At 35.3% G+C, this 27,092-nt stretch overlaps 1 protein-coding gene across 4 annotated transcripts in view; it reads right to left on the minus strand.

Annotated features, from left to right (window-relative positions):
• DPP10 (dipeptidyl peptidase like 10) overlaps window positions 1-27,092 on the minus strand; it is a 1,476,327-nt gene that overhangs the window by 490,465 nt on the left and 958,770 nt on the right. For 3 of the 4 annotated variants that reach the window (XM_073241336.1, XM_037017060.2, XM_073241337.1), the window contains exon 3: window positions 4,834-4,929. The exons of the other annotated variant lie outside the window; for it this stretch is intronic. In XM_073241336.1, the coding sequence (XP_073097437.1) occupies window positions 4,834-4,929 (96 nt within the window). The remainder of the gene's footprint in view (window positions 1-4,833; window positions 4,930-27,092) is intronic. 4 annotated transcript variants of the gene reach the window in all.

A 27,092-nucleotide genomic window follows, 5' to 3' on the forward strand; every position in this document is an offset into this window, starting at 1 on the left:
TTTTAAGACAAGCTGGGATCTTAAAATCATTTCCTCATAAAAACTATTTAGATTTGAATGTCAAAAGAAACTTTGTATATTTCAGTTCAGTATATAAGGTTGCCATCATGGTTCTTTTATATTAAATATTTTATTTTTTACTTCAACTCTTTCTATTATAGATTAATTTAAACATTCATAAAAGCACAATGTAACATATATATCATATAATGATAAAGAAAACACCTTTTGTAGTTTGTAGAAAAAAAGTATTATTTAATGATATACTGTTGTAAGCAATTCTTTAATTTCAGGAGGAAATAATCTACTGTTGATAGTAAAATACTTTGACATACATTACTCTTAAAAAGGTCAGCCATATAAAAACTAGTTATATTTTAACCGAATTTTCAACTCTCTGAACTATAAATGAGGAACTAGGGATGTCATAGTGAGACAGAGACTGTAGACTTAGGCAGAGTAGGGTGAGGCCCTCCAGAGAAAAAGCAGAGCAAGATAATTACAGTCAGAGCAATGTAAGAATGTATAAATCTCTACTTTGGAGACTGATTTCTTCTCTACTATCAATATTATTAGGACAAAAAATAGAAACAGAGTAGATATATGTTATCCCCTGGAGGTAGTCCTGTCATTAATCTAACCTAGGTTAATTAACAAGAAGCAGCAAATTCATTCAATCACTAAAACATTGAAATATTGATATGCAAATTATTGTTCAAAATCTGATAATAGGTATTTAATGTGAGAATCATTATTTCTCTCAATATTTGTTTAATTTTAATTTGAGAATAAGAAAAAGTTGAGTATAATAGCAATCCTCTCTATTAATTGCCTGTCTACACTCTCTCAAAGTAATACTTGATATTTCTTTGTTATTCTAATATTGTTTGTACTTATTATATTTTTGAAATGCAATTTTAGAATTATTGACTATAAAAAGATAAATTTGGGGTTGCATTTGGAATATCTCCTTATCATTTTATTTTTCTAGTAATTTACTGTATTTTCCAAAAGTATTGATTCATGTGAAATTGACATATAAACAAATGAATTAAATTTAAAAATAATGGTCTTTCACAACAGTTCTAGAAACACTATTTAGAGAAGATTAGACATGTTATAATTAAAATCGAGGTAGAAATTTCTATATGGGAGACTGAAACTCTAGAGTTTTAAAGATGACGTTCCTCACACCTGGCAGGAGAAAGTCACTGGCTTTGCACCTGGGCAACAGGTTTCAAGTGGGATAAAATATGGGCTTTCAGATTGGGGTTAGAGAAAACAGAGTGGGCAAAGACAGAGTCAAGAAAGCTTTTGAGACTTACGAATAATATCAAGTAGTTCAATGGGCCTGAAACATAATGTAAAGCAAAATAGTAGGAAAAAGGCTGAGCTTGATTTGAGAAGCTTGGTACAAAGGGAGAAGTCTGGAATTCATTCAAATGGCAAAGGGATTCCTCTGAAACTCACTGAGAAGTATGTTAATACTTTTGGCTGGGCCTTTTTAAGGTTGCATTTGACAGGAGATAGCCAGAGGGATTGGAGATCCATGAAACTAAAGAAAAGGGGAGAGCATTTTTTTTCTTAATTTATTATAAATATCACAGAAACCTACACATTTATTGAAGAAAATTTAAAAAACAATGTACCAAAAAAGTAAAATCAGATTAAAATTCAACCACTTGGAAACACTCATTGGCACCTAACACAGACAGTGTGATATCTACATACTGCAATTTGGAAGTCACCTTTGTTCACTTTTCATAGCATGAACATGTCAGTATGTATGTTTATAAATCTTTCTTTGAGTGACTGCATAAAGTACCAGTATATGGATGTGCCCAGGGAGATGACATTACCGCAGTATTCCAGAGGAAAAGATGAAGAGAAAACAATGAGATGTCAAAGAGGTAGTTGATTTATGGTGTTAGATACTGGGAATGGCATCTTAGAGTGAAACAATGACAGAGAGTATGTTTCTTACTTAAAAACAGTGATTAAAGCAGCCTCTACTTCTTCTTAGCTGTGTTTTTGGATAAGTTTTTTGCTTAAACCTCAGTTTCCTGGAGTTAATAATTTTAATTTTATGTGCTGTATGTGAAATATGTATAGAAAGCATCTAAGCACAGAGCCTCACACAGAAGGCACTCAATTAACATGGGATCTTTCTTTGATGATTGATCATCAAATGTATGTGAGGAGATGAATAATGTTAAAGATAGATTTCCTAGTTTCAAGGTGACATAACTAGGAAGAAGATGCTATAAAAATGGAGATTTCAAGGATATGAGCACCTTTGGGGGCAGGCGCTGTTAAGCTAACCATGAACATGAGCACCCGTCCAAGGCTGCAATGACATTCACAGATACATTACTTGAGAACCAGAATAATGAATGACATCACTACACTATACTCTGCAAATATCAAGACAGTCTAGACTCCCTCCTTCTCCTTGACCAGTAATGCATTACATGTTCCTAAGCTGACCTCCAAGAACTAAATGAAGCTTCCAAATGAGCTTAGCTTAGATTCCTTCAAGCTACTTACATATCAAGAAAATCTGGTGAGACATCTCAAGAGAATAAAAGAAATAGCTCATATTTTACATTTAGATATAATCTGTGATACTAAGGCCAAGGTTATACATTTTATTTATATAGCTCCCATTTTGTTTTCTGGTTCTTTGAGGAAGATGTAAATAGGCCAAGTATCTAGTGATTGCCAAAAACCAGATCTGAGTTAGATAAGAGAATTGAATGAGCAAAAATCTACTCCCCTAGTGAAAAAGCAACCCAGTGACAATCTAGTGACAGTGAGTCAATTACTTCAGTGATAATTATAAAGCCTGCATGCCTCTGAGAGCTTGCATTCTGTTTAATCTTGTTCAAAGGGTTGTTTTTATGTTGAGTGTTTTTATGAGTATCATGGATCTTAGGTTTTATCTAAAATATAATAATAACATTTCAGCTTTGTCCCAGGACATTTTCTGAAGGCAAATTTACCAACAACTGGTATTGAAATTATGAAAAAATGATTTAAATGATTAATTTTGGAATCTTGTGAAATGTTAAGAATAGAATGTGTGTCCTAGATATTGAAAAGTGGCTTAATTGAGCATGCAGTTCACTACTTAAATATCTGTCCCATCCTTTGGCATTTCAATATCAAAGTGTCAATTATACACAGAAGTAAATGCCTCTTTAAATAGTCGAAACTGACCTGAGAAGGAAAGGAGGCCCATGATTTTTTCTTGCTTTCCAAAGTCAAAGACTACATAAATTTCTATATCTTGGCCAACATCATGGCAAATAAAATAGTATCAAACAGCTCAAACTCAATGACAAATTTTTCAACAATATTTTGCAATCTCCTTCAAGAAAAAATTAGAAATGCTAACAACTAAAAAAATGACATTAAAATTATGATAGCACCTTGGGTGAATGATTTGTAAGAGATCCATGTACTAGAATAATGTTTGGTAATGATAACTTTTCCATTAGCCTTCTTTAGTCCTAGTGCTCATCTGAAATAATCATACTACTAGCTGAAATTATCACAGTGTATATATGAAATAATCATAATGCAAGGCAACAATACTTTGAGTCCATAACAATACTTATGAACTCAAAATGACACTATACAAATAGATTAATAAAATTGCTCTCTTGTTTTCTCTAGCTGTATTATCACCATGATACACACTCACCTTCTAACCAATTTCAACTGAAACTTGAGTTTATGGAAAAATAACACTAGACTTCAATTAAATGCAGTCATTCTTTTATTCAAAAGACAAATCTTGAGTGCTTGCTGATCTTCAGGGACTGTATCACTGCTAGGTCGACAAGTATGCTTTGATTCCTGCCCTTGAAATTAAGTTACCTTCTTTCTATAGCTTCCATAAATTAACACTTAACTTTCAGGCATAAATGCACAAAATCAGAATATTAGAGAAGAAAGACAGACTGCAAATGAGATGATCTTTATTAGATTAAAAGGCAAAGCTCCTTTTATCTATCATACAAACAATACATTCTGTGTCTTGAAAACAAGCAAGTATGTCTAAGTAAAGTGAAGAGCAAAGGTGAACAGCTATCTAACCACAGTGATTAGTATGGTCAGGCAAACTGGAATATTCAAGAAATGAAAACCTGATTTCTTTTTATCAACACATTTCTTATGGCTTGATTACCAAATAACTCCCTACTATCATACATAATGACAAACCAAAGTCCATGGGGCCACTCAATGGTTTTATTTTTGGTTGTCTCTTTTTTAACTCTAAATGCTTTTTAAAACTTTTGAAAATAATAAAATCGCCTGAGGAAAGCTAACATGGTTTCTTTTCCAGGCCAGGAAGAGACAAAGTGCAATCTATTTCCATGTCATTTCCAAGTTATTTCAACTTTGCAAATAGTAACCCTAGTTGGCAGCACTGAAGCTTAGAAAGAAAAGCCACAAAAGGAGAGAAGAAAACTAATCTGAGCCCCCAGTTTGAAGCACTTACAGACACAAGCTCCCAAAATATATACTGCTACACCAGAAGAATTAATCAGAGAATTCTCAAGATACAACACATGCTTCAAGTCACATAACTAAAGACCATGAGGAACAAATACATAGCAGACAATCTAAAGCTTGGAGAATGACTTTATAGATGACCTATCTTAGGAATTGTTTCTCTCTCCTATGAGCTATGGTATTAATTTCTGATTAATCGATACATATATAATCTTTGGAACATAATGTCAATTAAATATTAACTACAAATACCATTATTTAATTTTAATTATATAGAACTCAAAATAAATATATAAAAGTGTGTACACCTACCATTGATCCATCGAGCGTCTGGATCATGAAGCACAAAGTCTTTCCTGAAGAGGTCTTCTAAAGACAATCTGGTTTCTGATGAATTTGTAAGTTCATCTACATTAAAATAAATCTTATATTAGATACTATCTCATGTCAGTTTTAAAACTAATGAATTAAAATGTTTGAAATATTTTGTATCAAAGATATGGTAACAAGATGACAATGTAATATAAAGAAACCATTTTAGCATGGCTTTTGAAATTAGAAGTCTGTTTCATTCTCTTTTTCAATAAATTATTTGTAATAATAAACTGTCTTGACCTACCACAAATTTAATAACTCACTCTCTTGTAATTTAGTGAAATATAATATAAAAGCAGGTAAGAATTCCAGTTCTGCACTGTGACCAAAAGGGCATATTTTTCATTGTTTAACCATAATCCAGCCAGTTACTTTCCAAAACCACTTATATATTCTCTTTACTCACTTATTCACACACTCATATTCATTTTATACACAAAGCTGTAGTTTTCTTGTAAACACAAAAGACGAGAGTTGAAGTAAAGAAAACTTCCCAACTCAGAAGAAAGTTCAACAAATGAGAAGGAATACCAATTTCAACCAAACAGTTACCACCAAACAAACACTAAATGGATTTAAGAGTTAAATACAAAAATTCAAATAATGCACTGCCATAATATTAATGAAAAGCATGCATTTATGTCACTCTCTGACATAAACTAGGTGTTGTCCCCTTTTAAATGTCAAAATCCATGAACTGGAAGTTAACACTATTTAAGAATCAAAACTAGGCATAGTGAACACTCTTTCAGATGCAAGAGTTATCAGTATTACAATTTCTTTGTAAAATTAAAGTATAGCTTATTTATTGTGTAAAATCATCTTTGTGACCTTTCATCTGTGACCTTCACTCTGGTTGAAAATAAAATGTCAAAGATACATACTAATCTCATTAGATACTGTTTTTTAAAGGTTCAGCACTTATTGCAGGAAAAGCTTTGTTTCTTCCAGCTGAAAGCTGGGGCAAAGAATCAATAACCTCAAATGCAATTTCTTTTCACATGAATCAACCATGTATTTAACCCACAAAATAACTGCTAAGAAAAAAATAGTACTAGTGGGAATAGTGAGAAGTTTAATCCCAAACCTAGTATGCAATTGTGATTATATATAGGTTTTCAAAACAAAATGCTCCATTTGATAGTCTGACACACCAAGATTTGAACTTAAATCATTCAACAAATACTGGAAGACTTCATATTCAAGGTACTAAGTATTGTAAGGTGCTGGAGGCACATCTACCACCTGCCCTGAAGGGGCACTTGCGAAGCAAGAAAGAAAACAACAGATGTCAGAATAAAGACACAGGGAGCTGCATGAGTTTAGAAAAGAAAGGGAAATATCTTGCAAAAGGAATGAGAGAAGGCTCCTCTGTTAAAAATAAAACGATCTACCCTAATTTGCTGGTGGGGATGCAAAATAAGATACACACTGGAAAACAGTTTGGCCGTTTTCCACAAAACTAAACATAGAATCCAACAATTGTGTTCTGTGGTATTTACCTAAATGGGTTGAAAACTTTCATCCACACAACGCTAGCACATGGATGTTTACAGCAACTTTATAATTGCCAGAACTTGGAAGCAACCAAGATGTCCTTCAGAAGGCAGATAGATAAACTGTGGTACAGCCATTGTAAAAGGCAAACTATGGAGATACTAAAAATATCAGTGATTGCCAAGGATTGGGGGGAAAGGAAGGATGAACAGGCAGAGCACAGAGAATTTCGAGAGCAGTGACTCTACTATGTATGAAACTATAATAATAGATACATGTCATTGCACATTTGTACAGACCCATGAAATGTACAATAGCAAGAGTGAACCCTAAAGATTCCTAAGTATGATCTCTGAGTGATAATGATGTATCAATGGAGATTCATGGATTTGAACAAATATATCACTGTAATGTGGGATGTTGATAATGGGGAAAGCTGTGCCTATGTTGGGGGAGGTGATATATCTGAGCTCTTGTACCTTCTGCTCACTATTGCTGTGAACTTAAACTTCTCTAGAAAATTCTACTAAAATATAAATAAATAAATAAAAATAAGAGGCCTGGGCCTTAGAGGTTTAAAAGACAGATAAAGGGAATGGCAAGAAGAGGAGTGAGAGTATTACAGATAAAAGGACAGGTGGTTGTTTTTCTACAAACTTAAGAAGACTTGTTTCTAGAATTCAAATTTCTGTCTATTAAGTTTTCATATATAGACTTATTCTATAAGACATCTAGTAATACCAGATTTTGGTATAGATAAATTTCAAATTTTAAAATTTCCTGAAATTATATAACACACCATCATTTTGTCTAATCCAACCTCTTCAATTCTGAAAGAATTTTATTTCCATCTCTGATTTACATTTATTTGATCCAATTAAATTTATATATGTAAAGGTGGGAGGTAGGAATCTAACTTTATCTCAAGGAGAGCATATTATGCTAACACAATATATTAAATAAATAATCCTTATCTACTGAGCTGAAAAATCAACTATATTCTATATGAATATCCTGTATATACATACATCTGTTTTTCTTCCAAGGGTAATTTTTTCTGTTCCTAGGTATATTCCATATATTTTGTTTTCTGTATCTTTTATGATTCAGATTAAGATGTTAATATAAAAAGTATCTTTTAAGACAAATGCACCACACTGAACAATCTTATTTTCAAATATTTCAAACTATAGTTGATAACTCTCAAACATGTTTTTTTATGTGAGATTTTAAGTCACATTTCAACGCATCAAATTGGAACTTTTATTAAAATAGCAATGCACACACACAGTAAATTGGAAAACTTTAAATATTTTATAAAATTAAAGCTTTTAATATTATGGAATTTATTCCACTCACATTTTATGTACATTAATAATGCATCTTCTCTCCTTCATATAAGTTCTATACTTTTCCTATTAGATTTAGTTCAAATTATATGAAGTTTGTTGTTACTGTGAATAGAACATTTTTCATTCTTACTCTAAATAAATACATATATATATAAATTTCAGGTAATTGCAGATTCACTGTGAATCTGCAGCTGCAAGAAAAATACAGACATAGATCTTTATACCCTTTATCCAGTGTCCCTCAATAGCATGCAGTATCTTACATAATCAGTATTACAAAAAGAAATTGACATTTACATACTCCACAACATTTTTCAGGTATCACCAGTGTTACATTTATTTATTTGTGTACATGTATGTATGTGAGTGTGTGTATGTGTGTGTGTTTTAATTCTATTCACTTCTATCACAATGACCAGCACTGGTCAAGATAAATATAATCATTCCAGTCGCCAGGATCTCCTGTGTTGCCCTTTTGTTACCACAGTCTCCTTTTGAAACCATTGACAATCACTAATCCATTTTCCAACTCTATAACTTTTTAATTTCAAGAATTCTATGTAAATAGAATCTACAATGTGTAACCTTTTCAGATTTGCTTTTTTCACTAACTACTATGGATCTCAAACTACTTCTCACACTATATACAAAAACTAACTCAAAATGGATTAGGGACTTTTACATGTAAAATATAACACTGCAACTCTCTTAGAAAAAAATATAAGGGAAAATCTTCAGGACCTATGATTAGATGGAGCAATCCTGGTTTTGATAGAAAAAGCATGATTTATATATAGAAGGAAATTTGATAAACTGGGTCTCATCAATAATAAAAACTTTTTCTCTGGAAAAACCCTTTTTAAGAGGATCAAAAGACAAGGTATATACTTGGAAGAAATATTTGAAATTGACATGTCTCACAAATGATTTGTATCTGGAAGAGATGAACTCTCCAAACACAGCAGTTAAACAAACAAACATGCAAACATCTAACTTGTTGAGCCTGTCAAAACTTATCCTTTTAATTGCTGAGTAATATTCCAGGGTATGAATACACCATAGTTTGTTGAACCATTCTTCTGTCAAAGGACATCTGAGTTGTCATTTGTAGTTTGGGGTTATTATGAATAAAGCTGCTATGAGCACTTTCTCCAGGCTTTTTTGTGAACATAAATTTTCCTTTCTTTGAGATAAATGCTAAAGTGTGCAGTTGCTGAGTCACATAGTAAGCATATGTTTAGTTTTAATGTCATAAGTTCTTCTAGAGTAGTTATATTATTTTGCATTCTCACCAGTAATGTATATATGACCCCATTTCTCTGCATTCTTGCCAGAATGTGCTATTGCTTTTAAAAATTTTAATTCTTCTTTTAAAAAAGTAATTATATCCTATTGTGGTTTAATTTCCTTTTCCCTAATAACTAGTGAAGATCTTTTAATGTGCTTCTTTGTCATCGGTATATCCTCTTCAATGAAATGCCCATTCATATCCTTTGCCCATTTTCTGATTGGACTACTCTTGTTTGCATGTTTGTTTGTTTAACTGCTGAGTTTGGAGAGTTTATCTCTTTTAGATACAAATTATTTCTCAGACATATCAACTTCAAATATTTCCTCCAAGTTTGTACCTTGTCTTTTTATCCTCTTAAAAAGGATTTTTCAGAAAAAAGTTTTTATTATTGATGAGATTCAGTTTCCTTTTATACATAAGTCATGCTTTTGTTGTCAAAACCATCAACACCAAGAATGCTTCACCTAATCCTAGGACTTGAAGATTTTCACTTGTATTTTTTTGTAAGAGAGTTGCAGCATTATATTTTACATGTAAGCCCCTAATCCATTTTGAGTTACTTTTTGTATATAATGTGAGAAGTAGTTTGAGGTTCATTTTCAAAAAGTCTATTAGATGCCCAAATGCTCCAGCACCATTTGCTAAAAAGCATTTATTTCATTTTAGTGAATTATTCTATGAGCTTGAATGTGAAAAACACTGTTGAATAATGAAAAAGAACAGGTAGTACCCCCATCCTATTGGAGAATCCTCTCAGACTTCTCATTAAAAAATCAAGGAGAATCTCAGTCTCTCAGTGGTATGTACACAGGTACGTGCAGATTTAGAAAAGAGGAGATTTGGGTAACAAGTCAAAGCAAACTCAATAAACACAGATTTACTTGGACCCTTTTACCCCTCAAAAGGTACCATTAAATTCTTAACACGTGTATTCTTCTGATATGTTTGCAGGTATCTGGACCCCATCATGCAGACCACCTGTTCACTACAAGCTTGGAGACCCCAAAGAACTGGAGCCAGAAGACCGATAACTAAGAGCCGGGAAATAACCTCCTATCAACTCACCACAGAAGAATGTGCATAAGCTGATCATGCACCTGCACCCCTCACCCATAATTTTGTCCTTAAAAACCCATACTTGTAACCCAACACATAGTTTGGGAATTACTGCATTAGCAAGTTGGACTCCTTAAGGAATACCCTAAAATACACCCACCTATTTTCTTTCACTACATCCTGGGGCAGTGTTTGGCTTCCTGCATGTTGGGAAAACACACTGGAATTTCACTTTGTCTTTTAACAATAATAATGGTGATAATGACACACCTGTCTTCTTTCTCTATTATGGCATCATCTTTAATATTTCACTATTTAATAAGGCTTTTTTTATTATTGGAAAGGAATCTTTATAATTCTTAAATAATTTATTTTTATTCATATGTCAAAATTTTTGTTTGAGTTTATTACTGTCATTGTTACAGAATTTCTATATATTTATTTTTATTTTGGTATCATTAATCTACAATTACATGAAGAACATTATGTTTACTAGGCTACCCCCTTCACTAAGTCCCCCACACACAACCAATTACAGTCACAATCCATCAGCTTAGTAAGAGGCTGCAGAATCCCTATTTGTCTTCTCTGTGTTGAACAGCCCTCCCCATGCTTCCACCCCACTACACATGCTAATTGTAATGCCCCCTTTCTTTTCCCCACCCTTATCCCTCCCTTCCCACCCACCCTCCACAATCCCTTTCCCTTTGGTAACTGTTAGTCCATTCGTGGGTTCTGTAACTGTGCTGCTGTTTTGTTCCTTCAGTTCTTCTTTGTTCTTATACTCCACATATGAGTGAAATCATTTGGTACTTGTCTTTCTCCACCTGGCTTATTTCACTGAGCATAATACCCTCTAGCTCCATCCATGTTGTTTGCAAATGGTAGGATCTGTTTTTTTCTTATAGCTGAGTAATATTCCATTGTGTATATGTACCACATCTTCTTTATCCATTCATCTACTGATGAACATTTAGGTTGCTTCCATAGGTTGGCTATTGTAAATAGTGCAGCAATAAACATAGGGGTGCATCTGCCTTTTTCAAACTGGGCTGCTGCATTCTTAGGGTAAATTCCTAGAAGTGGAATTACTGGGTCAAAGGGTATTTCTTTTTGAGCATTTTGAGAAATCTTCATACTGCTTTCCACAATAGTAGAACTACTTTACATTCCCACCAGCAGTATAGGAGGGTTCTCCTTTCTCCACATCCTCGCCAACATTTGTTGTTGTTTGTCTTTTGGATGGTGGCCATCCTTACTGGGGTGAGGTGATATCTCATTTTGGTTTTAATTTGCATTTATCTGATGACAAGCGATCTGGAGCATCTTTTCATGTGTTTGTTGGCCATCTGAATTTCTTCTTTGGAGACATGTCTGTTCAGCTCCACTGCCCATTTTTTAATTGGATTATTTGCTTTCTGTTTGTTGAGGTGTGTGAGCTCTTTATATATTTTGGATGCAAGCCCTTTATCAGATATGTCATTTATGAATATATTCTCCCATACCGTAGGGTACCTTTTTGGTCTATTGATGGTGTCCTTTGCTGTACAGAAGCTTTTCAGCTTGATATAGTCCCACTTGTTCATTTTTGCTTTTATTTCCCTTGCCCAGGGAGATATGTTCATTAAGAAGTCACTCATGTTTATGTCTAAGAGATTTTTGCCTGTTTTTTTCTAAGAGTTTTATGGTTTCATGACATACATTCAGGTCTTTGATCCATTTCTAATTTCCTTTTGTGTATGGGGTTAGACAGTGATCCAGTTTCATTCTCTTACATGTAGCTGTCCAGTTTTGCCAGCACCATCTGTTGAAGAGACTTTCATTTCCCAATTGTATGTCCATGGCTCCTTTATCGAATATTAATTGACCATATATGTTTGGGTTTATGTTGGAGTCTCTATTGTGTTCCACCAGTCTGTGGCTCTGTTCTTATGCTGGTACCACATTGTTTACTGTGGCTTTGTAGTAGAGCCTGAAGCCTGAAGTTGGGGAGCGAGATACCCCCACTTTATTCTTCCTTCTCAGGATTGCTTTGGCTATTCGTGGTCTTTGGTGTTTCCATATGAATTTTTGAACTATTTGTTACAGTTCATTTAAGAATGCTGTTGGTAATTTTTTAGGGATTGCATCGAATCTGTATATTGCGTTGGGCAGGATGGCCATTTTGACGATATTAATTCTTCCTAGCCAAGAGCATGGGATGAGTTTTCATTTGTTAGTATCCTCTTTAATTTCTCTTATAAGTGTCTTATAGTTTTCAGGGTATAGGTCTTTCACTTCCTCGGTTAGGTTTATTCGTAGGTATTTTATTCTTTTTGATGCTATTGTGAATGGAATTGTTTTCCTGATTTCTCTTTCTGTTAGTTCATTGTTAGTATATAGGAAAGCCACAGATTTCTGTGTGTTAATTTTGTATCCTGCAACTTTGCTGAATTGTGATATTAGTTCTAGTAGTTTTGGTGTGGAGTCTTTGCAGCATCTTTTATATAAAGATTTTTTCTCCTTTATATATGTGTTTCTCCTTTATATATGTGTTGATACAAAAATTGTGTAAGTGAAATTTCTTATTTCCAACTGCCCTTTAAGTAACAAAATATAACTGGTCCTGGTGAATTATTATTCTAAGACTGCTAGATTACTATTTATTTATGTTTATTTAAATTTTTAAATCTGTGTCACTGAATGAAATTACATGATCCATTGTTTTTCCATTTCATATTATACTGATCAGCTAACATTGTATAATTTTTATTAAATATTTCTGAACTTTATGTTCTGTGATCTGGAACCGTTTAATATTTTTAATAAGAATTTTTCTTTTAAACCCAATTGCTCCTTGAACTTATTTTAAAATCAACCCAGCAAAGTAATTCAAATTATTGTAATAAATTCTTCCCCTTAAACAAGAATCAAAGAGAGCTGTATATGAACTAAGGATTAATTTCTTTGCTTCATTCATTACTGCAAGAAAGAACTCTACACTTTATTCCTTTTTCTCCCTCTTTTTTTCCCTTTCTTTGTTTCTTTCTTTGAATTTTATGTAGCTGCTAGGTACCATCTCTAAGGTCTCTTTAATTTTTCAGTTTTAGAATAAAGACTTCTTCCTTCTATGTATAATTAATAATTAAGCTTTTTCTTTTAATAGCTTCCCAGGTTGGCTTATATCTCCTATTTCCTTTTATCTCCAGTTCTCATCATAATCTTTTGGGGTGTTCATTTTTGCAATAAAATCCCCTTTTCCAATGCTCCAAAAACTCTATTGGTATTAGTGTCTTCATTTCACAGGGAAAACTTAGGCTTGGCAAAGTTAAATAGATTGAGGAAGGTCGTATGTTTATAAGAGGCAGAACTAAAACTGGAACCTACATCGTTCTGACCTATTAAACTATCCTACCTCTCAAAATAAGTTTTCTTTCCTCATTCTCTTTAATACTATATTGTTTTTTAAAATACCATATACAATTTTACAGAGTATTTTGGGAATCCTTATTGCCCTTTACCACTAGACTCTTTCCCCAAACAGAGCTCAACTTCTCAGCACACCATCTCCAGACCTTATCAGCACCCCATCCTGCTCCAAGTAGCCCAAGAAGGTACCACAACCACAGCCCTACTCTTTCTCAAGCAGAATGATGGCAGACAGTTCACTAAAAAACAGGGCTTTCTGTTTTCTTCCAGTAGAGTGTCTATAACTTGCCATCCTCCAATTCCTAAGGTACTCTGTGCTCACTGCTGGGCATATGACTCAGTGTTACTTCAGTTATGTGATTATCACATCTCATTCTCTGTCACATCTCAGCAGCAAACCTTTATAAGCCAAATTGCAACCTGGTTTCTCAGGAGCCTAATATATGTTAAATCATCCGGAGAAATCTTACTATTTGAGACATTTTAATAATCTTCTCAGTATTTTAGCCCTAACGCCACACTTAACACACTTAAGAATTGTGGATCCCTCACTCATTCCAGTCACTCACATTGAGGACTGAGAAAGTAACTCAGAGGAAAACTGGTATTGTAAATAATTTTACAATCCCTCATATCAAGCTCCCATATTATAAATCTCCAGAAAAACAAATTCTGAAATTAGTATATATTCCCTAATATTGACAAAATATTTTTCAATTTAATATTTACATCTCACAGACCTTTTTCGTCAGGAGTAAATTAATGGTAACATATCTCCAGTTATTTTGTAGCTAAACATGAGACACCTCTTTGATGTGTACATCTATGTGATTGTACATAGGTATGAAAGTTTAAAAACCTAATATATATTAATACCTGCTCTTTAAAAGGCCAAATACTTAATAACCAAATAGGACTCTGCAATTATGGTTATAATTATGAATATAGCACAACAATCCAATGAGATGCATAGTATAAAAATAATTTAAAGAACTGAAAATAATTGTTACATAAGTAAGATATAGAATTTTAGCTCAGTCAGCCAGCCTGGAGACATGAATGTGGCAACAGAACTGACATTAAATAATTCATCCCATGTTCTTTACTCTGCTCTAGTCTGTCATTTAAGATCATAGACTGCTATTAGTATTTGTGTGCTTCCTTCCACAAATCCAGTCTTGCTTTTAAATGGCCTTTTGAAATAGGTTGGCTGCATTAATCTCAGAAGAAAAATTAAGTTCTTCAGTATTGACTGAAGAAAAGCCGATTTATGACTTTTAGTTTGGGGTTTCTCTTTATTGAAACTAATTGTTTTACTTTTTATCTAGTTTACTCTTCATGTGAGAAGTTAGCAAATTTTTTTCTTATTTAACTCCTATTTGAAAAAATTTCCTGTTAAAACAGTAATAAAAAGACTGGTGGAAAGAGAGAGTGGAATAGGAAGGCAAGGTGGAAACCTCCTCCAAATATACAAAAAGGAAGAAAATACAGCAAATACAACTAAACTTGAAAATGGCCTGAAGAGTGCAGAACAGACCACCTACACCTAAGGAAGAAGAGACCACACAGAAAAGGGTAAGGTGACAAAGCCAAGATCAAATGGGACCCAAACCCTCTGCCCACCCCAGCCTGCAGGTGGGAAAAAGAGAAACAGAGCAGAGAGTGCACACCTGGCCCTGGAGATCTACTCTGGGAGCATGAGCCCACTTTACATTGGGTTCTGTTGACTAGCCGGGCTGGAAACCAGGGACAGGCAGAACACTATGGGAGGTTGGATGCAACCAGCATGGAGGGTAGGCATGCTTTGCCAGTCCTGAGACCCAAAGCAGAGGTGGCAGTTTGAAAGACTTGCCAGCAGTGGGAGAGGTACAGGGGGCTAGGATTGGATGGAACTCTCTCCTCTGGAGAAAGGGCAGGCAGTGGATACCTCTCCAGCACTTCCTTGGCTCAACATATCAGGAAATTTCAGGAGCCCCAGATATTCCATCCCCCTTGCTAGCAATGGAGTCCCAAGCCTCCCTACAGTGCATGCTGCTTGGAGCCAACCGTCTTGGCCCAGTGGCGACATCCAACTTTGATGCCTGACAGGCAGTGGGAAATGCTCCCAGCTTCCTTGACTCCATTTCAGCCCAACCAGGAGGTGCTTGCAAGAGCCACAATGTATGCAACTGGCAAGATGTGGAAGCAACCTAAGTGTCCATCAAATGGATAAAGAAAATGTGGTATATATACACAAAGGAATATTATTCAGCCATTAAAAGAAAATAAATTCTGCCATTTGCAACCACATGGATGTATCTAAAGGGTTTTATGTTGAGTGAAATAAGCCAGGTGGAGAAAGACAAAAACATATGATTTCACTTATTTGTAGAATACAAATGCAAAGCAAAAGAGAAGGAACAAAACAGCATTAGACTCATAGACACTGAGAAGAGACTAATGGCTACCAAAGGAGAGGGGTTGGGGTAGGTCCAGGGGGAGGGGATAAAAAGGCACAATAATTCACAGTCACAGTATAAGTGGATCACAGGGACTGCTGAACCACCATGATGTACATTTGAAACCAACATTAGATTGAATATAAATGATACTTTAATAAAAAAAAGAAAACAGTAATAAAAAGAAAAAATCTTATCAGGTAGTTACTCAGAACTTCCACAGGAAGAACAAAGCCATTTCTCCTTCTGTTCATATAATTCTTTCTTCTCCCTGGATGCCCAATGTACCACCACCTCCATATCTCACGGCTGTGTTTAAATCTCTATTGATTCTTAAAAATCATTCTCATTTTCCATGTTTCACATCAGTACAGGTTAGTCTTCCAATGCACATCCATTTTAAACATTGTGAATGTGAAAAGTTCATTGAGATTGGGACACACTTTCCACCACTCCTTATATATCTAGCTGAGAATACAGAATGGAAATCATATCAGCCATGGCTAAATTCAGATCTATTCTAAATATCTGCTGTTTGTACATTCCCAACAGACCCTAGAATTTTGTGCTATTACTTAAAGCTGAAGTATTACTTTCCCTCTTATTTTTCATCATATTCCCCATTATTTTCTTTCACTAGGATGCTGAAATACTACTACATAGCAGACTAAGTCTTGTCAAAATTTATTTCATTTGAGATCAGATATAAGAACCGAACCTCTCTTTAATGTTCCTTAATTTATCACAAAAAATGAAAAAAGGTTTACTTTATTTCCCAGTTAAGGAATCATATATTTCATAATATAAATTTGAGGAACAAAAGTGCACATTGGAACAACCAAAAAAAAATCACATGATATACCCTGGCAGAAGCTACATTAAAAGAATAATAAATAAGAATATATTCATAAATGACATATCCAATAAGGGTACTGACATCCAAATTTATAAAGAGCTCATGCACCTCAACAAACAAAAAACAAATAAGCCAATTAAAAAATGGGCAGAGGAGCTGAACAGACAATTCTCCAAAGAAGAAATTCAGATGGTCAACAGGCACATGAAAAGACACTCCACATCCCTAATCATCAGAGAAATGCAAATTAAAACCACAATGAAATATCACCTCACACCAGTTAGGATGGCCAACATCCAAAAGACAAACAACAACAAATGTTGGAGGGGATGTGGAGAAAGGGGAACCCTCCTACACTGCTGGTGGGAATGTGAACTAGTTGAACCATTGTGGAAAGTAGTATGGAGGTTCCTCAAAAAACTCAAAATAGAAATTCCATTTGACCCAGGAATTCCACTCCTAAGAATGCAGCAGCCCAGTTTGAAAAAGACATATGCACCCCTGTGTTTATCACAGCACTATTTACAATAGCCAAAAAATGGAAACAACCTAAGTATCCATCAGTAGATGACTGGACATAGAAGAGGTGGTACATATACACAATGGAATAGTATTCAGCCATAAGAAGAAAACAAATCCTACCATTTGCAACAACATGGATGGAGCTAGAGGGTATTGTGCTCAGTGAAATAAGCCAGGTGGAGAAAGACAAGCATCAAATGATTTCACTCATCTGTGGAGTATAAGAACAAAGAAAAAACAGAAGGAAAAAAAGAGTAGCAGACTCACAGAACCCAAGAATGGACTAACAGTTACCAAAGAGAAAGGGATTGGGGAGGATGGGTGGGAAGGGAGGGATAAGGGGAAAAAAGGGTCATTATGATTAGCATGTATAATGTAGTAGGGGGACACAGGGAAGGCAATATAACACAGAGAAGACAAGTAGTGATTCTGTAGCATCTTACTATGCTTATGGACAGTGACTGTAATGGGGTATGTGGTGGGGACTTGATAATAGGGGGAGTCTAGTAACCATAATGTTGTTCATGTAATTGTACACTAATGATAGCAAAATATAATATATACATAAATAAATAGAAATTATTAGGCAAAGTACTTAACTCATTTCATGTCAGCTATTGCCACTATTATGAATAAAACACTAAAATGTTTATGTCAATATGAACCACCTTTGAATTTTTTAATTTGAGAACCACAAAAAAATGCGTTTCACTCTTTTGAACTATTCACCTCTTTCACCATTGTTTCCTTGAGTCAAAATGTTTCCATGTATGTTCTCAGATTTACCAGAGGCACAGCTGCATCTTACAGTTAATGGAAAACTTGGGTAAAATGTAAAATTCACTCAGATGTCTTTTTTTGAAGGAAAGTATTTGAGTTTGCTGAATTCGAAAGGTCAAAAATATAAATCACACAAATAATACATTATAAATCAGTCTATAAATCAAATAATAAATTATAAATCAATATTGTCAATGAAGGAAACGTCAAGGAGCTTGTCATGTAGGTTGCTGTGAACATTAATTCACCCTTTCAAACAGAAGCACAAAAGAAATTAGTGCAGCTCATAGCATCTCTTTTATTGTCCCAGAAAATCACCTTTGTTCCCCTCAGCATGACAGGAATTTTCCTTTGTATCTTTCTTTTACCTCTTCTTACTCTGTCTATTCTCTTGTTATGGCAAGCTAAGTTTCTAGAACAAAGATGCCAGTAAATCCTTCATAAACTCTACCACCTAGAACTACTTTAGACTCATACTAAACCTCTATCATATAAAGTCTAATAATATATACTCTTCTCACTGAATTTATTTATTAAATCAGATAATTCTTCAATGAACATTCTTTCTTTTTGGAGTATATTTGTGGGGAAGTTGGGGTTGCTATGGCCAGGATCTTTACTGAACATAAACCACTTGATGATGTAACTGACCTGTTGCTTCCACACCCATAAGCAATTAAGCTATTATTGCACTATATAGAGAGCTTAGCCCAGAACTCTGGGTGGAGGCAGAGACACTAGTGCTCGACCTACCACCAGGAGAATAAGCCAGGTAATAAACCCTTTCACCCCAAGAATGTTCTACTGTCATTTCTTTGGTCACACCGAATCTTTAGTGAACTTCCTGGGTCTGAAACCCATTGAGAAGAGAATTGGCATAGTCAGCAGCATTCACTGTTGAACAAGGAAAAAGACAGGCTGCACTTATGGGAGGGGTGCATCAGCGGGCTGATCCTATGAATGGGGAGACAGTGGATTGTCTCCCAATGGGTATGTGGTCTGAGGTGGCTTGCCTCCCAGAGGGCTGGGCCCCACCTCAAGCCTGGAGGCAAGTGGAGGTGACACCTGAGGCAGTAAAGGTAGCCCTTGGTATAGTAAGTAGGTCTTTTGAGAGACAGAGTGCCTGTGAGGCAGCAGGGACTGTGGATTGGCTGCATCTCACAGTATTAAAAATGTCTATAGAAGAGAAGGACATATTCCTGAAAAAGACCCAAGAAATGGTGGCACAAGAACATGAGCTGCGAACTGCTGTGGATTCACTGAAGAAGGAAATGGCATTGATACAAGAGGAGGTAGCACAAGTATGCCGGCAGCAAGGTGCCATTAAAGAGGTAAAATACTCCTTATAGAACAAGATAGCAGTTCTGCCAGGTGCTCTAAAGGAGGAAAAGGCCATAAAGGTAAAAGATGAACTCCTGAGGGAAGCACAGGCAGAGGTGGCACGAGAACGCCAGCTGCAAAGCAGTGAGGTAAAGGTAAGAAAGTTGCTGAAGACTGAGCTAGGGTTGCTGCGAGGCACAGTAGAAAAGGTAAAGGATGTAGCAGAGGAGGCACTTGAGGGAGTGGAGAGAAGAGTGCCATCAGCTCTGGAAATGGAGGAGCTGGAAAAGGATGAAGGGGTGGTGCCAGAAGCACTAACCCCTCCTCTATTGAAAGCATGCCCAGTGGTAGTAAAGAAAATAAAGACATAGCAGCCGAGGGTTCCCCAAGGAGAGGCACAACCCCTTCCCAAGGTCGTCGAGCACTCTATGCTCCCCCCCTATACTCAGGCTGAGCTGGTGGATTTGGACTCCTGGTTTAGGCAGAAGCCCTTGGAGTCAATATCAGCTTGGCCCCTGCATCTGTGGAACTTAGGGGTGGATGGAATTGTTCTGTCTGGATCAGAGATGGGAAAGCTCGCTTCCTGACTGTTCAGCCCACCTTGAGGCAGCAGTTAAAAAGTGCACATCAGACCCCAGGAAATCACTCCCCACTCGACTGGCTTATGGCTGCACTTCATACTATGTGATCCAATCAGTGTGATCTATCATCCTCTTCCACTAGATGGCAGACATAAGCTGAGCTCCTACAGGTGTTATGGAGCTAGGTATAATAAATGCCATCTACAGTCCAGAGAATCATGGCCCAGATGAAGAGCCTTTCACTACAGGGATGAGAAATATTGTGCTTCAAACTGCTCCCACATCCTCTTTGGGTCTCTAGTGGCCATTCTTGCCCCTCACTTAGGGCAGATCGTAAGAAAGGTTCCACATACAGTAGCAGACTTAGGAGAGGCTGAATCAATGAGAACACAGAAAGAAATAAGGTCTGCTTCTCATAAGAAGAATTTAAAGTGCACCCATTTTACTGGACATGCACTGCAAGAATGGGTGCAACAATTGGGAATCAAATGTAAGTTTCATGTGCCATACAATCCTAGGGCAGCAGGCACAATAGAGAGGCACAATGGCTTGTTAAAATCCGGACTAAAGTCAGATACCAATAGTCTGGGGGGATGGTCAGTCTGCTTATGGACCATGATACAGCTTTTGAATAAGAAACCCTGAAATGGAGCCTTGAGCCCCATAGACATATTAACACATATCCTGTTGCCCCTATACAACTGCAAATACAAACCAAGGAAAAATTGTTGAAGCCGAGTTTCGGCAACCAGAATAACATCTTGCTGCCAGCACCAACTACACTGAACCCCGGAGACTCCATTGAGTGGATGTGGCCTTGGACCTTCTGACACATGGAGCAATGATAGCTGGCTCTCCTGGCACCTTAGGGACAAGGCTTGGAAGCTGGCCTCCTGTGTATTCCTGGAATAACAGCAGAGTGGCCCCCAAAGATCACAGCAGTATATCCTGAATAGCCAGAAGGTAGGAACATCTTACCAGGGTGTTTTTTTAATCATTATGGCCAGTGCATGCAGCTCCAGTAGCACTATATATAGACCCTTCAGTAACCCCCACAGGGAGAGGAGTAGAAGTATGATATATTAGACCTGGACAGAACCCCTGCCTGCCATAGTCCTATCACAGGACCACACTCTTGCATGCATCCTGCCTGATGGACAAGATTTTCCTATGCTGGTTTTATTAAAACATGTGTCTTATTGTCCCTAACATCTTTGGGTATTGGGAACTTCCTCTGGCTTGACGATTATTATAATTTTTGTTACGTATAACAAAATCTTGTTGTATCTTAATTTTTGTTATTATCTCTAAATTGTTGTTATCCTCTGTTGCTGTTGGGGAATATGGTTACAGTGCTCCAGCTTGTGGAAGATTGAGAGCATGTAGATTGTAAGGTGAGAATATAACAAAATCTTGTTGTATCTTTATTTTTGTTATTATCTCTAAATTGTTGTTATCCTCTGTTGCTGTTGGGGAATATGGTTACAGTGCTCCAGCTTGTGGAAGATTGAGAGCATGTAGATTGTAAGGTGAGAATTCTGGAGGGGTGAAGTGTGGGGAAGTTGAGGTTCCTCTGGCCAGGATCCTCACTGAACTTAAACCACTTGATTATGTAACTGGCCTGTTGCTAGGCTACCACTTCCACACCTGTAGGCAATAAGGCAATTATTGCACTATATAGAGAACTCGGTCCAGTGCTCTGCGTGGAGGCAGAGACACTAGTGCTCGACCTACTGCTGGGAGAACTAGCCGGGTGATAAACCCTTTCACCCCAAGAATGTTCTACTGTCATTTCTTTGATAAAATTGAATCCATAGAGAACTTGCCTGGGCCTGAAACCCATTGACAAGACAATATTCCTAGCAAGTGACTTTCCACAAAAAAATGCGTTTTAAAAATTCAGCTATGTGTAAAGTTACTGAATTATGACGAAAGCTATGTCTTCGCTGAATGAAGAGGACAACAGGCACATAAGGTATTACATATTTATTTGTGTGTGTCTTTCTTCCTCTTCCCCATTCCTCTCCTTTTTTACCATACATAGGAAGAATTTGGAGGAATTACATTGACTACAATATACTGAAATATAGATGGCAAGCAGTTTGCCTCCTATGATCCATTCATCTTCTCTAAGGTTCCCATTGCAGAGTTATGAACGTATTATCCTACTGTCTATTCTAAAACAGGAGCAAGCAGTAATGTTGAAATGACAGTAATCAGAGCTAGGAGGTAATATTCTAGTCCTAGTTCTACCCTTATCTGGCATAAATGCCCTTGGCTAGATCAATCTATTTAGGCATCAGTTTCCTCATTTGTAAAGGGAAAGGGTTGGACTAAATTATACTACTGCCAGCTGTGTTCTAGAGACTCTAACAAGCTCTCTCAGGACAGAGGGGGTGGGTAGGATGGCAGCTACAGGTTTAGAACTCTTCATCCAGAAAAGCTCTGCTCTGGGATGCTTGACTTCTTCATATAGAATTTTATTGGAATTACTATGCACACACACACAAACACATGATGGTGCATAAAATAGCCTGTCTCTCTAAGATGTCCTGATTTCTGTTACATTTTGTACTACTTCTCCTTGCCAACAGAGACTTTAAGTACTCTTCAAATAAGAAACGTACTTTGAGGTTCTGAAGAACTTACTAAATTCTACCTCAGACTTGTCATCTCTTGAACAAACAAATCAAGAGCTTTAGGATTTACTAGTAGTTTAATTAGTCAAATTAGTCAATTATTCAAAATGTTAATCATTCTCAAACCTCTTCCTGAGATCTTTTTCAAATTAACATCTTCTGAATTTGAGTAGAAAACCTAAATATGAGAAATGTACCTGCACATAGTACTTCCATATTGTGACAAGTAATGGAAAATTACACAATGATATACACGCAGACCCTGGAATGATTTCTTCTTTTTATTCTAAAGTGCTATGGCTCTACTTTGGGCCTGGGAGCTATTACACAGCTATGTTTAAGTTTCTTCCTCAAGTAAACTGTTTGTTTCATTCACATTACCAACAGCAAAGTTTCATACGTTTCTTGGTCTATAGCAGAGGTTTGCAGAGTGTGGCTCATGGTCAACTGGTAGACAGGGGTCCTAAAACCAAAGTATATTCATGATAATACTAAGGCATTATCTGCATTTACACTGGGTTGAACTTTTCACTCTTGGTACAAAAGCAATGGTAGATAAAACTACTGGCATATTATTGTGACAAAACACTGTAGCAGCAACTTATACCAATGCCTTTGTATTATCTATCACCATATATATACTCAATTTAAAAAAAATAACCCAGTTTCACTCAAGAATTTCCTTGTTACAGTCGAAAACTTGTTCATTGTATTAAATCTCAATACATGAGATTTTGTAAAAATTTGTTTGGTAAAATTTAAAGCATGCAGAAATAAATCAAAAACAAAATCACTTCCACTGTATATTAACATGACAGTTGTTTCAAGGAAAATCATGTGGGCAGTTCATTGAGTTATGAACTGAAGTAACTGCGTTTTTCATAGAACACCATTTTGGAATGAATAACAAAAGAAATGAATAACAAAATATGATCATCCAGATTAAGCATTTGGAAATGTTTTTCTTCAAAATGAATTAAATGATCTTCTCATGTAAAAACAATAACAATAACAAACCAACCATATTTGTTAAAAATTATAAAATTCATGCTTTCAAGCAAAAAATTGAATTCTGGAAAACTTGTGTTCTCCATCTTTAATTTAACTGTTTCCCAATACTTTTATAGTGAGACTTTTCAATTGGTATCACCAGTGATATTAACTGTGTGTTTTCTAATGTTGCAAAATAAACTACACCAATATTTGGAAGATCTGCATAACTCAGTGAAACTATTATTTTTCAAAAGATCAATGCATAATGTTACAAAATCACACATAGGTAAAAGATCCTTTCAAAGTAAAAGATTTATGCACCAATAGAGTTTAATGTAGCAGAGTACTGCAATCTTATTAACTTGATTTCATATTCTACATAGCAAGTAACTATCCAGAATCCACCACCAGTCAAGTTTTAAGAAGTATCAAGAAGGGACATCTGTAGTTATGTGAAAAAGCTATTAAAATACATCTTCCACTTTTAATTACATATCTTTATGAGCCAGAATTCCTTCCTGTACTTCAACAAAAACAACCTATTACAAAAGAACACAGAAGCACATATGATAAACTTGATGTCTTATATTTGGCCAGACATTAGAAAGATTTGCAAAATATAAAATTATGCCATTCTCACTACCTTTTTTGTTTGGGAAAATATAACTATTTTATATATAATATGTATATTCACATGTAATAGTTTTATGATTGCCATTTTAAATGAATGAATGTTTTAGAAAAAGAAAATTTTTAATTTCTAATACAGTACGTATTATAGGTAAAATTCAAATGCTCAAAAAGTATTGTCCTTGATACTTTATTAGCATCTCACACTAAGCTCTACTGTGTGTATTTTATTGTGTAATTTATTAAGATAATTTTTATCTACATTTGAAACTGCTAAAGTTATAATAAATACTATTCTAGGTCTCTGAATATGTGGCCTTTTTTGGGTAACATTGTTAGATTCAGTGATTATATCCTATTATATAATTGGTATGCTTATCAAGAACTTCCATGAAATAATTAGTTGCATTCTCTAATATTTAATGTAAGAATGAATAATTGGATAAATTTGTCTCTGGTCAATATTTACTAAAAACTCAGTTTATATTGATAGTACAAACTATTATGCATGGTATAATAAGTGTTGGGAATTATGTAGAGGGTAAAAATATAAATCCCATGCTTGATGGCTTTACATATAATAGGGAACTCAAGTCACAAAGACTGAGGCCAAAACACATGTAAATTGTGTCAATAAAGCTTGTTACCAGAGTGGTTTCAGTGAATATGCAGGAGTAGTCAGCTTCAAGAGGCTGTTTTCTCACATAGGCATCAAAAAGTCAAGCAAAATCCTCAGAATAAACTGTTTTAGAAGTGGAAAACAGTCAAAGGATTACAATAACCAAGCAAACACTGAATCAAGAACAAAGGAATTCAAAACAGTAGCACAGCTTGGTGGCATTTTTATTTGCCATTAATCCAATCCCATCCCTGTCTCAGTGGTGATCTTTAAGCCAGTGACCTGCTTTTGGAGAATAGAATCCTGGTCCCTCCCTTGTGGAAGGATCAGAGTAGATCCTATTATCAAAGAATTGTGCTTACCTGCTCCAGACTTTCTGGGGGCTACCTGAAGGACTGGCACAAAGCTTACTATCTTTGTTACAACTTGACCCAGAACACTCAGGGTGGAAAATCAAAAATACTGTAAGGCAAATGCACATACCACAGGTATCTGGGGAAAAAGATACAATTAAGACACAAAATAGAGCACCTAGAGCTTGAAAGGAAAAGCTAAGGAGAGATATTATTTAGGAAATTAGGCATTTGAATTGCCTACATACATTGGGGAATTTAGAAATTCTAGCTACATGTATGACCAGAGTAAGACACATTTGGAAAATACCTGACAAGCTAAGTTTTCACCTCTGGCTGAACTCTAGGCTTGATACAAAATGAAGACTAAGGCAGAATTCTAAGTGACATGGGTAAGTATTGAATAAGTGCCCCAAAGAACTAATATGAAAAGAATGGGAGAGGTTGTTTGTTCCTTCTTTTTTTTTTTTTAATTTCTTTCTTTTTTTCTTTTTTCCCTCCCCCTCTCTTGGCTCCTAGCATTCAGTGAATTATTTGTAAAAATACTACCTGAACACAAGGAAAAGGAGAAGAGACTTCAGAGACCACATATGACAGAAAAAACTTTTCAAAATACATCAGATAAACAAAGCAAATAAACAAAAATTGCTACAACCTACAGCAAGCAACAAAAATACACTCTGAAGAGGAGGAAGGATTTGATTTCCAGGATTACTAGATTATAATATTCAAAATGTACAGTTTAAATTTAAAAAGGTAAAGCCTGCTAAGGATCAAGAAAGCACAGTCCATTCACAGAAAAAATTACCATAAGCCACCCCTCAGGAAGCAGAAACAATTTACTTATTAGACAAATTATTTAAATTGTCTTAAATACAGTCACAGCACTAATGGAAACCATGGACAAAGAGCTAAGGAAACTGGGAGAAACATGTATGAAAGGACAGAGAATAACATTAAACAGAGAAATTTTTTTTAAAGCACATATTTCTGAAGCTGAAATGTACAGAAACAAATGAAAACTCACTAGATGATTACAACAGTGAATTTGAACAGGCAAAAGAAAGAACCAGCGAACTGAAAAATAAGTTAACTGAAATTATCTTCTCTGGAAAGAAGAAAAAAAGAATGAAAAAAAATAAAAAAGAGTCTAAGAGACATGTAGAATATCACCAAGCATATGAACATATGAGTTATGTGAACCCTAAGAAATGAGGAAGAGAAAAGTTGCAGAAAGAATATTTTATGACATCTTGACCAAATACCTGCCAAACTTGTTGAAAGATATGAATATATATATATATTCAGAAAATTAAAAAACACCCAGAAGAATAAACACAGAAATCAAGACTGAGACGCATTATCATCAAACTGCCAAAAGCTAAGGACAAAAATACAAATGTGAAAACAGCAAGAGAACAACTTCACACAAAGAAAACTTTCTTAATAAGTTCAACAGAAGATTTCCTATTTAAAAAAACAAGGAGTCTAGAAGAGAATGATGCAGGATTTTTAAAGTGCTGAAATAAAAAAGCTGTAAACCAAAAATTCTGTATCTGACAAAACTATCCTTCAAAAATGAAGGAGAAACTAAAACTTTTCCAAATAAAAGCTGAAGAGGTTAATTACAAGTGGATCCTTCCTCCAAGAAATGTTAAAGGGAGTACTTCAGGATACAGTAAAAAGGACATTAGACAGTAACTTGAAGCCATGTGAAAGAATAAAGAACTGTAGTAAAGGTAATTACTAAGCCAGTACAGAAGCCAATATTATTGTATATTTGGTTTGTGACTCCTCTTTATATTTCCAATTTGATTTAAAAGACAAATGTATGAGGAAATAATTATAAATCTATGTTAGA

The sequence above is a fragment of the Manis javanica genome, chromosome 7 (genome assembly GCF_040802235.1).
Source record: "Manis javanica isolate MJ-LG chromosome 7, MJ_LKY, whole genome shotgun sequence".
In the NCBI taxonomy this organism is placed as follows: domain Eukaryota; kingdom Metazoa; phylum Chordata; class Mammalia; order Pholidota; family Manidae; genus Manis; species Manis javanica.